Source organism: Colletes gigas, unplaced genomic scaffold (assembly GCF_013123115.1).
Source record: "Colletes gigas isolate AHSC1104 unplaced genomic scaffold, ASM1312311v1 Colletes_gigas_Sc00007, whole genome shotgun sequence".
NCBI lineage: Eukaryota > Metazoa > Arthropoda > Insecta > Hymenoptera > Colletidae > Colletes > Colletes gigas.
The window spans coordinates 3,093,962-3,106,548 of record NW_025106636.1 but is presented as its reverse complement, the minus strand read 5'-3'; the positions used below and the strand labels follow the sequence as shown (position 1 = coordinate 3,106,548).

The 12,587-nt window shown below is 41.2% G+C and overlaps 1 protein-coding gene across 8 annotated transcripts in view; it reads right to left on the bottom strand.

Annotated features, from left to right (window-relative positions):
• The window catches only part of LOC122396226 (prominin-like protein), a 30,973-nt gene extending 19,567 nt beyond the window's left edge, over window positions 1-11,406 (bottom strand). For all 8 annotated transcript variants that reach the window (XR_006259025.1, XM_043394424.1, XM_043394421.1 and 5 more), the window contains exon 1: window positions 11,063-11,406. Coding sequence is in view for 7 of the 8 variants with exons in the window: in XM_043394424.1 (XP_043250359.1) it covers window positions 11,063-11,387 (325 nt within the window). In the remaining variant the exon portion in view is untranslated. The remainder of the gene's footprint in view (window positions 1-11,062) is intronic.
• Between the last annotated feature and the right edge of the window lie 1,181 nt (window positions 11,407-12,587).

The window sequence follows — 12,587 nt, the reverse complement described above, 5'->3', positions numbered from 1 at the left end:
TAAGAACGATACAGAACCGTAATTGATAATCGATAATCGATATCGATTGGAGCCTGCTCCATTCATGGACAGTCATAACGTCAATTCGATTCTTCGTAACTGTTTCGGTGAAAAAACGTTTGTTACGACGGTAATTGATAGTTATTTTTGGAAACTTTTCGATTCCTATTTCAGATCTACGAGAATCTTGCTACCACTGTGCAGGTAAATGTCAATTGGTAGACTAATTATAATGTACTCCCGTTATAAATAGCTGACACAGATGCTTAAATTCGGACAAGGTCGTACAATAACCGCGTACAAACATACTTAATTATGCTTTAACCTCTTCTAATTTAAACCCCTGCTCGACATCGAGAGGTTAATATTCTCGTCGCGTTCGATTTGTAAGCGTGGAAACATCGCCGGGAATCGTTGCGTTTGTTAATTCTGCCCGTCTCCGATACGTACAGTCTGACCATAAATTTTCATATTAAGGGCCGTGGAAACATTTTTAAAATGTCCCAAATTACGGTTCAAAATTCCATACTACCAGAAAAGGAACGAAGCAACGCGGAACGGAGCTCGCTTTCAGCAAACGCGAAGATACTGTTCGCGACCAAAGGGCTGGATGACACTTATTTATTTCCATTATGCTCTTGTCAGACGGCGGACTACTCAGGGATCCGTCCTTTCACTTATTCACGACGATTCGCATTCACGTCCCGTCTATCCTGCTGCATACACTTCACGGGCACAATAGCAGGAAATTAATACGTACCCCCGTAGTAGACGAAGGGATACGCCGTGTCCTCGCATGAAGATAAGTATTGGAGGTCGTTATTCGTACAATGAACACCCGAGGAAACCACGGAGATAACGATGCAACTCAATACGTCGAAATCAGACGATTTTTCATCAAACTTCTGCAAATTTTTACCATGGAATTCGGTTACGGGGATGATTCTCAAAATGAACACCACACGTGATTCGCAAATTGAACACTTCTATCCCCCTTTGGAGCCAGTGAAGAACGAAAGACGACATTGTCACAGTAATGATTCTTAAAATGGATACCACGTGTGATTCGTAAATTGAGCTCTTCTATCCCCCCTTTGGAGCCAGTGAAAAACTAAAGACGATATTCTCGCGCTAATGATTCTTAAAATGAACACCACATGTGATTCGTAACTTGAACACCACATGTGATTCGTAAATTGAACACTTCTATCCTCTCCTTGAAGCCAGTGAAGCATGAAAGACGATATTGTCACAGTAATGATTCTTAAATTGAACACCACATGTGATTCGTAAATTGAACACTTCTATCCTCCCCTTGAAACCAGTGAAGCATGAAAGACGATGTTCTCGCATTAATGATTCTTAAAATGAACACCACATGTGATTCGTAAATTGAACACTTCTATCCCCCCTTTGGAGCCAGTGAAGAACGAAAGACGATATTCTCAAACTAATGATTCTTAAAATGAACACCACATGTGATTCGTAAATTGAACACTTCTATCCCCCCTTTGGAGTCACTGAAGAACGAAAGACGATATTCTCGAACTATTGATTCTTAAATTGAACACCACATGTGACTCGTAAATTGAAAAATTAAAAAAATAATACTTTAGCGTCCACTAAATATTTTACAGTCCGTTCGGGGTTTTTGTTTAGAATAAAACTAGCACGTCAACGGGGGAATGGACGTGTCCCCGTGTGCAGCCGCACAAATATTTCTTTCCCTATTTACCAGGCACGTTCGCGCATGCTGAAACAATTCGTAGCTTTTCCGCTTTGAAAAGGGAACCTCTTCGAGTCTTCCGGTACATAGAGTTCCGCTTTGCGCGCGGAAGAAAGGGCAAAGAGGATGAGCCAAGGGGATGCTCGGCTAAACACCCCTGCAGATTAAAGCACGCAGTCTTTTCAAAACATTTTTCACGCCGATGAATTCGGCCGTTTACGATTCACCGTAGAAATTATTAATCTACGTAATGTACGGTAACCTTTAATGACGCTGCAATCCACGTGTCACAAGTGCCGCAAGAAGACACTTGTCTGTCGCGGCTACCTCAAAGATCTGATTTGAACTCAATACTTCCGGGGAGAGTTAGAAAGAAACGGAATGAAAGCATCCGTATACAAAATTACAGTTCATAAAGGAATTAAAAGCAAAGGGTTATCAGAGGTCTTATCAAGCGTATTGGCTTGTACAAATTAACTTCTCTTGGAACGTTGAATATCGCAAGAATACAAGGACGATTCAAGTTTCATTCAGCCGGGGTGAAACGATTTCATATAACCGAGGACTACCGTGCACGCGAGTTCCGCGCGCATAAAACGCGTTCACCTTGAGTTATTAAATCCGTAAAGGAGACGGTCGTTCAATGCAGCACGACAGTTTACACTCGGTGAAACAAAATGTCCACGAAAAGCGTCGTATGAAAAGCGGTGGCGTTCGCGCGATCCAAGAATCCAAGGTTCTTCAAACAAACTTGAACCCTGAGTGAAAGAAAAGCTCGACGCGCACGCCTTCACGCTCGTCTCCCTTTTCTCTGTTTGCCGGTTCTACATCCGTGCGTGCTGAAATAATCGACAGCCCTTCTCTCCTTTCAAAGAGATCGTCCTCGAGGCTCTTCCTCTACGCCAAAGTCGCGCCGGAACGAAGGAAAGGGACGGAGGACGCCTCTTCTTTATGGTCGAATCTCTATGGTAATTTAACCGGCGTGTACAGTCCAGTTAAAAATTCGACGACCCGTTAATCGTAACATACGAGACCGTATCAAAAGGCAAGATTCCCTTGGCAATAATTTTAAAAAAATTCGAAAACACTACAAAACTCTTTTAACAATTTTATTACTTCAAATTGCATTTCATACGTTTAATTTTTTAATTCTTTTATGAATTGTAGTTTCGTATACTAATCCTGTCTAATATAATAAGTCTTATAATATTAGACTATAAATTCGTTGCCAAAAATTTATTGAAATTTGAGTCTCGGAGGATTCTGTTGTTCTCGGATGAAAATCCATTTCCTCCGTGAAACCTGTAGTATACGGATTCCGAGAACTGTTCTGAAAACGTCCGCGGAATAATCTCGAAGCGATCGGCGGATTTCGCCGTTTATTGTCTCGCTTGCAATTTTTTCTCGCCCCGTTTTAACGCGGAACGTCGTTTCGAGCTTCCCTCCGAGCGATGCGTCGAATTTATGGCTGGATATAAAAAACGTGGCTCAACGGCGACAAACGTTCCTCTCTGGACGCCTCTGTGTCCCGGTGCATTCACCGGAATTTCTATTTTTCATACGGTGAGGGAGGAAGGGGGAGGGGGAAAGACGACGGGCAGACGCTGCCGGGTCGTAGACTGGGAAAGAAAAAAACGCGAGCGAAGGGTTACCACGGCGGGGTGAAAAAGGGCGAAGAAGAACGCGAGAGCGTCGTAAATGATAAGCCGGAAACAATGGCTGACGCGTTCCTCGTCCTGAGTTCCGCAGGACTCCGCGAGACGTCGTCGAAAAATCGCGAGAAGAAAAGAATAAAACGGGATGAGAAAATGTTTCGTCGACGAATCGTTAGATTATTATTTTTTTTTATGATCAAAACTCTGGCTTTGGAAACATTGCCCTGAAATGTTGACGCGTCGCTACATGTGGACGGGGCGTTGCTTTTTCGTGGAACTCCTCCCACCGAGACTACTCTCTCGTCGACGCGACTGTAGCGAACGGACGAGCAAATGAATAAGTGTCTAAAGAAAACTACCGGCAATAAAGACAATGGTCTTAATGAAGAGAGTCCGCCTAACTGTACTCTCGTGCACCATCGCACATCTGTCGCGGTCAGAAACTTTACACGCTGCTTATTAAACGAATGTGAGAATACGTGAGTCAGTCGCGTACCAGACACAATGGGAGCGTAGTGCGTGGGTGTGCGTGATACCGGGTGCAAAGGGGATCAGAAAAGTAACGATTCGAGTGTACGTTTGCGGACTGAGTGCTGTTTTCCTCCGCGTGAGTCACGTTTAGGGTCATTTCGAGAGTGACGCACCGCGTTTCGTGTTTTGTTTGCATCGAGCACTGGAAAAAGGTAAATTCAAAGCGTTCGAATTTTTATAACTTATTTATTAAGAACGGTGTTGATGGAAAGTCCAAATTTCTCATTTTTCAGCTTGTAGCTGTAGCAAGATCAACTGATAATATTTGCTAAGAACATCAACCGTTCTAAAAAAGAGTAATGAAATGCTGGAACACGAGTCATTTTCAAAGCGTCCATTAGTCATCAAGCACGAAGAATTCCGTGACTAAACTCTCAACGGATGAAGGATGTCGTATGGAAAGGTTTACCACATCCTTCCTATGTTTGGGCCTCCAAAGGCTTCTAAATCCAATCAAAATGGCCACTGTTGTTTTTTGTCACGAACAGGTCGTGACACTATCAATGACACCCTCTGTTACAATCACCACCCCTCTCGCAAAAGAATTTGTTGCTCGTGGAAAGATTATACCTTAAAGGACGTAATACATATTCAAAGATTTTCGAATCGAGCTGATAGCGATATTCAATTAAAAATTTTTGAATAGAACTCGATGTTCGGGAGTTTGAAAAATGGCGGCAAACGCGATACACAGTGTTCGGGGTGATCGTTTAATGGTTGATCAAGAGGCGCGTTGAACCCCGGATTTCCAGCGGAGATTGCACAGACTGCAGTCGGGTGGATCGCTAAGAGGGGGAAGCGCATCGAAGACACACGTGTGCGGACTGTCGTCCATGCACTAGGCTTGTATGCACCTGCGAGACACATGTCGTACACATCGAGACACATGGCTTCGCGGGCGAAGAAGATGGACGCCATCTTTCTTTCGCAACAAAATTTCCTGATATTTTTATCGCGAAACCGACCCGCCACGTTCATTCTCACGCTCGGAATTCTCTAGCCATTTTTCCGCGAATAAAAAATTACCGTACTTTCGAATTTTCGTAAACATCGAAATAAAATACCATTTAATTTATTATCGGCGAAGGAAATATTTTTTATCTCGTTAAATTTGAAAAGTAAAACCGAGTTAACATGGTTCGCGATCCCGTTTCGACGATCAGAAACCAATATTTTATCCCGGTGCTCGACATCAAGTTCTATTTTGACGGACCTTTATCGCGACACACGGCACATACGCCAAGTGTCACGTTTATTTATTGTTTATTGCGCGCACACGAATGCACTCGATATGGGGTGTCGATCGGGGGTGCAGTAAAACGAGAATAGAACGGATCGATGGTGTTTTCATTAGAGCAACGATAATACGGGCGCCGTGACTTTTTGCAAAACGATTTTTCCGGCAGTTTTTGCACCGTCTATTAATTACAGAGGAATTTCGTTCGAACGTTACGAAAAAATTGGTTGAAAGTTCATCGCCAAACGACGAATATAACGATTATAATTCGAACATTTGCCATGACTTAATCGTTTAAGCAGGCTTACGTAAAATGTTTTTTGGTCAATTTTATTTTAGTCTTCGCCGGTGTATCTGTGAAAACAGATAAGATTTAGTACCAACCGTGTCGAAATGTAAATATTCAACGCAAGGATGTACGTGTGCATAAATAAACTCCCTCTTGGTTTATTCCTTCTTGTACAGCGAACGTGTAATTTAAAAGTGCATGGTTTATTCGACCACAATTCATCGATATCTACGATGCTCGTAAAATGAGTCTGACTTGTCGTAAGTTCTCCGTGTCAAATTTCAAGATGGCGGAGCTAGGGTAACTCCGAAGTCTAAGATATTAAGATCAACGCGTTCTACCACTTCACGGTGGTCTGGAAAATGGTAATTTTTGGCCAGAGAACAAGATTTTGTCGGGAACTTTGTTTATATTTTACGTGCCGCGCGAAACGAGAGATCTTTTCGAATTTCAACATCGTCGAGGCGATTCTGACGCGAGTGCAGCGAACCCTGGCGGAACGTGGGTGACAATCGAATAGAGCTAGGACCACGGAGAAGCCGGACCATCGTTTTGTCGCGTGGATTACGACGGGGCGACGATGGAATCGTAGGACCTGTCCTGTACCAAAGTGCAGCCAGAAAGGATGGAGTTGCGCCGAAAGTAACGAAGCGAAGTCGCGGTGACAAAGAGAGACGTTAATGAGCCAGACGGCGGACGGAATTGAATTCGATGCCGTGCAAAGCGCACAAATGGAACCAACTCCCCTCCCCCCCTTCCACGACCATTCACCATGGAATTCTACTAAATGTTTCCTGGCTTCTGTGTCGGACGTCGCTAGATTACGATCCATCCGAGCTCCTTCGAGGCTGTCGGAACAATCGACGCCATCGCGTCTCGAATCGGAAAACAGAATCTGTTCGTGAGTGGTCGTTATCACGAGGAGGCAGAGAATTAAAAAAATTTTTTTTCAATCTGTTACGTGTCCTGTAACATACACAATAGTTCTATAGCATAGTTGAAAATCATCGAAATCGGTGGGGAAGACCCCTATTGCAAACAATTAGCATTTATTTAGAACAGGGGATTCCCCATCGATTTCGATGATTTTTAAATATGTTATAGAACTCAAAAAATTTTAATGGGAGATTCTAGAGAACCAAAATAAGACGAAAAATCAAGAATACCAATTTGTTGATTGAGGCTTCGTTAAAAAGTTATTAACGTTTAAAGTTCCGTTCGTGATGAATTTTTTTCTCGAAAATGCACAGGATTTCGGGGGTATGTCTATTCACCAAAAATAATTGTAATTGACCCCCGCAAACGAAAATAATTTTTCCGGAACGATTTGAAATTTTTTAATTTTGTCGAAAAATTTCACACCTTCTCGAATTTTTTTCTAGAAAGTGGGTAGGATTTCGGAGGTATGTCTATTGACCAAAAATGATTGTAATTGACCCCCGTAAACGAAAATAATTTTTCCGGAACGATTTGAAATTTTTTAATTTTGTCGAAAAATTTCACACCTTCTCGAATTTTTTTCTCGAAAGTGGATAGGATTTCGGAGGTATGTCTGTTGACCAAAAATTATTGTAATTGACCCCTGGAAGCGAAAATAATTTTTCCGGAACGATTTGAAATTTTTTAATTTTGTCGAAAAGTGTCACACCTTCTCGAATTTTTTTCTCGAAAGTGAATAGGATTTCGGGGGTATGTCTGTTGACCAAAAATGATTGTAATTGACCCCTGCAAACGAAAATAATTTTTCCGGAACGATTTGAAATTTTTTAATTTTGTCGAAAAATTTCACACCTTCTCGAATTTTTTTCTCGAAAGTGGGTAGGATTTCGGGGGTATGTCTGTTGACCAAAAATGATTGTAATTGACCCCTGGAAGCGAAAATAATTTTTCCAAAGTGATTTGAAACTTTTCAATTTCGCCGAATTTGTCCAGCTTTAGAATATTTTTATTTTTATGAGAAACGCAAATATTAATATATTTTTTTCTCTCAAATTATTTTAGATAGTTCCAGAAATATGTGAAAATCGTTTGTACCATGAAAATTGATCAACGAGTGAGAATATACAATGTTCTGACTGAAAATACTCGCTGGAGTATGAATACTTTAAGCACTCATAGTAATTAACTATTGATTACGGTGGGTAAATGACGTTGCAACCAGAAACGGGTATACATCGTAATTTATTAGGAGATATTTCTAAAGAATAAACGTCATTAACCCAACGTAATCAATATCTAAATACGATGTCCCTATTATATCCGCTGAATCATTCCACATGAATGACTGGGTCATCCCTACTTCTATTCTAGCGAGAGTATTTGAGATTCATTGGAATTTCTAGTGTAAGAATGAGTTGTACGCTAACGAATCCAAATTTCATTAGAAATTACACTACAGTTTTCACAGAATCCCGAACATAAAATTTCTACGGTAAAAATTCTTGTACAGGGAGATCGAATACGAGAGTTTTTAATACAAAGATTAGTCTGGATCCTCGACTCAATATTATTAGATATCGTTGAAGTTTTTTGTACATAAACTCCAGTTTCTTTGTAACGTTTACAATGGAAATGTATCGCCATTTTGTCGGAGGTCTAATTTAGTTGTTGATTCGAATCGAGTACTACTCGACATACTTATAAAGAAATATGGATCAAGTGTAAAAAAATCTCCGACAGTAAAAGTGGATCAAACATCTCTTAGAATCCTTAATATAAAAATAGGTCAACTTGTTGGAGTCCGCGGCGCGAAAACGGGTCGTCGCGTCATGGAAACGCGCAAATCCATAATCTTCGAATCTAAAGAACTCGAAACCACGTTAAAACGAGAACGATATCACACGAAACCCCTTTAAAATTTGAATTACACTTCTCAATAAAGAATTCCACGTTATGATGTTCGTTATCATTCGACCATCACGATTCTCTCAGAATTTCGTAATCTTTACGATAGTTGCAAAATATAAAAAAAATACCATTGTTCCCGAGTACAAGGAAACATTCACTTAATCCTATCAATCTTATCTTAACTACGTGTAATTTTCTAGTGTTGACCATTTCATTCTGCTGTTATTATATTTTGCTCTTGCTGGAAACTTTTTGTACAAAACTTCGAATAAAAAAAAAAATACTGAAACTTTAGAATATTTCATATCTTCCAAGCCAATAGATTCTCTGACTTGTGAAAAGGAACAAAGACGCTACGAGGCGATAAAAAACGAAGAAACGAACCAAAGCAACACTCGCCAGCCTCATGAAACAATAACTGGTAATAAGACGCAATTGTTCTTGGCGCGGAAGTAATAGAGGCATTTCTGCGAGGCCAATGAAACTCCCGATCCATCTGTCCGCACCAAAATGATAAAAGCTACGTCATCGGTTGCCTACGAATTAAATTTTTACTGTTAGCCATGTTGTTAACCTCGCGACTGCATCGATTATACAAAGAGAAACAAAAACAATTGCAACAAATGCCATGCACGGTGTTATTAAAACTATTTTATAATTAAATATACAGGGTGTTCAAACAACCCTGGGAAAAATTTTAACGCCAGATTCTAGGTACCAAAATAAGGCGAAAATCAAGAATATTAATTTATTGATGGAGGCTTTGTTAAAAAGTTATTAACGTTTAAAGTTCCGCCAGTTTTGAATTTTTTTCTCGAAAATGCGCAGGAATTCGCGGGTATGTTTATCCACCAAAAACGATTGTAATTGACCCCCGCAACCGAAAATAATTTTTCTGGAACGATTTGAAATTTTTTAATTTTTTCGAAAAATTTCACACCTTCTCGAATTTTTTTCTAGAAAGTGGGTAGGAATTCGGGGGTATGTCTATTCACCAAAAATGTTTGTAATTGCCCCCCGCATCTAAAACAAATTTTTTCAGAACGATTTGAAATTTTTTAATTTTTTCGAAAAATTTCACATATTCTTGATTTTCGTCTTATTAAAATTTTTCCCAGGATTGGCCGAACACCCTATATGAATAAAAATATGTTGTTAAAGGAAGGAATATAAACATACCAATTTAAATTTCATTATACATAATTTTCTTCGTGATTACATTTATTCTTGAATAAAAAAAAAAAGTCTTGGTATTTTTACCGCGAACGACTGTATCGATCTGATCGCCTTGAAAAAGCACGTCAGAAATGAATATAGCTCCTTAAATGTGAATTCAACCTGGATTTCCGGTTCGGAACTGCTTTCTATCCAAGCGGTTCCAAGAGTAATTCAAGCTGTTCTACCTTAAAGTGCCGAGGGAAACGTCGATTGAGAGCTACTGCTGTCAGCCGTAAATAAACAGATCATCGACACCTCCTTTCATTGTCGATCCTCTTCCGAATCGGAAGGACGGTTACCAAGGAGGGGAAAAAGTGTTGCAGAAGAACGGATAGAAGGCTTGGGTGTGAGTATACGATGGTAGACGCCGTGTTCTGGCAGAGCCTAACAGTTAGACGATGACGAACACTCGCTATCAACTTCCTGCTAGAATTGATATAGATGCAACGGGCCCTGCTCCTACGTTAATGAAAGGGTCATTGATCTGGATAGTTCAGCATGTTATCGCGTTTTTTAATGAACCGTTTCGCGTGGGAATTCGTTAATGTGCTGCTGCTATGAAAATACAGCGATACGCGTGAAATTTCTTCAACGATATTTTCACTCGAGCCACCAATACGATACGAGCTGAATAATTTTTGAAAATTCGACGATATTACGTAACACGGGGCCCCAGAATTCACTTAACACTTTATTATTTTCATATATCGAAATTTTCTAATTTGGATATCATGGATAACAGATCTGACATTTTTCATCTGTCATTTTCATCATATATTGCAATTAGTACTATACCCGGCGATTCCTCATCCAAAAATTAGTTAAAAATGAAGAATAACTGTTTTTTTTGGGGGTTAGGTCTCGGAGATGATCGATCTTGAAAATATAATACGTGGACAATGCGTGCACCTAATCGACAAACTTTTTAATGGCTTCTTCGCGCCTGTACGTTTCCTTCTAATTATCAAACGTTCACAAATCTTTCACAATTTATTTTCGCACGAAGGATAACCTTACTTTTGTTCAACGAAGACCCGATAACAGCTTTCACTAGATAAAACCGAGTACACGGATCTTTCGGTCAACGAATTTTACCGTTTCATTCCGAATGTTAAGGTTATCCGACCGGTACGATCGTCAGAGTCAAACGAAAATGAATGAAACTTCCTTTCGGGACACGATCCCGTTTCCAAGATTCTACTTCGCTGCTCGCGCGTAATGTGGTCCCGCGCGCAGAGCGCTGGGTGCAAGTGAGAAAAAATACAGAAAAATCCCCGACAACGCGTTCGAAAGTATATATGTACCTCGCGACGACAAGGATACCGAGTAAATGTGTCCTCGACGTCGATTCCGAGCTAGAATTCGTCCATCGCGTAAACGATACTTCTCAAACGTGTTCCTTCGTTTTTTTGACAACGATCTGTTTACCAACAAGCGACCGGCCATTTTCGAGTGCGCAGGGCGTAACCAAGGCCGCGAAAAACCTGTCCCTAACCCTAACCAAGAACCGAGCGATGCCGTGCACACGGCGTACAGAGGCGAACAGCCTCGAGACTCACCCTCCGGATACGCTTGCTTGCTCTGCACGAAGTCGATGAACGCGTTGGTCACGTTGTACAGCTGGCCCATGCCCTTGGGATAGAACTTCGTGCTGGCTTTGTAGTCCACCGCGGAGGTGTCCACCACCGAATAGTTGAGAGCCTGCGAGGCCATAATTCCGTTCAGCTGCCGGTCCAGATCATCGCTGATCACGCGCATCCGATTGGTGAGTGTCTCCTGGCAGGTGACGGGGCGCGGCACAAGAACAAACAGCAGACATAGAATCGCGAAACCATAATGCACCACGGCACAGAGCCGATCACCACCAAATCCCACATGAACCATAATAGCGACCTGCGCCCGAGACGCGTCGCTACGGACTGCTGGCCGTTCGTTTTACGAGACGCGCGGAACCGGACTATCCCCACTCCGCCGCCATGCTGCTACGAGTCTCTCGGTCCTGGTCCGCTCGTTCCTATCGTCCGACCACCTACAGTGCGGGACAAAACGATAGCCCAATCAACATTTTTTTTCTTTTTAAAGATGCAGTGGCAACTGTACGTATACACTACCACTAAATGTTATTCGTCTAAATATCATGAACGCGTTGCACTAAAAGATTTTGTGTAGAAAAGTTGCACGATCAACGGAGGTACGCGTATGTTTACTTTAGTTATAGGTGGAAGCGAAACTATGGAACATCGAACTGTGAATAAAAAATAATTCACCTTTATCCTATTTATAAATGTTATAGCTAACGAGTAATTTCATTTTTTTCGCGACGTGTGGCAGATGTAACCTTATCACAGCTTTCCGCAAACAGTAATGTTTATCAACACTACGATCACGATCCAGAAATTTCTATCGTGCTCGTCATTCGGTGTTGTGGTTACCTTTGGCGTGTGTGCGTGATTGTCAAACAGATAAAAGCCGGAAATAATATTTTTTAACAACGAAAAAGTTGACATTCTTTTAGTTTATACGCTGCAATAAGAGATAGACTCTATTAACGGAATGAAATTTCTTCGTTAGCTATAAGATTGAAACGTTACATTAATGTCAACGATCATCGCTTTGATGCTTACATTAGTTATCTATAAATTGTGAGATAAATTCTTCGCTTATCTTACTTCCTGGATTAAATTTTGATCTATCGACGAATATTCTCTTGTACAAGGAAGACGTTCTTTAGCAAAGGGTTGTTTTTCCCGTACCGACGCGATTGGTCGAAGCTGGCGGAGGGACGGGCCAATCGGGGAACAGGATTTCCCGCGCTATTTTGAAACGCGTCCTTGTTCCTTCAGGGCGTACGATTGCATTCAAATTAGATCGCAGTGTCGCGGGCACGGATGCGATTGTTTTTGTTGTAATTGCAGCGTCGAAAGGAGGATAGATGGTAAATTAGTGTGAGAAATATGACGAAAGATGCGGCGGCGGTTCTTGCGTCATTTAATTGACTTGATGCAACGCTAGAGGAGATCTGGAGAGAATCCTTGCGCTAAAACTACTCTCAAGCGTCACGCTTATTCCTTAAACGTCTTCGCT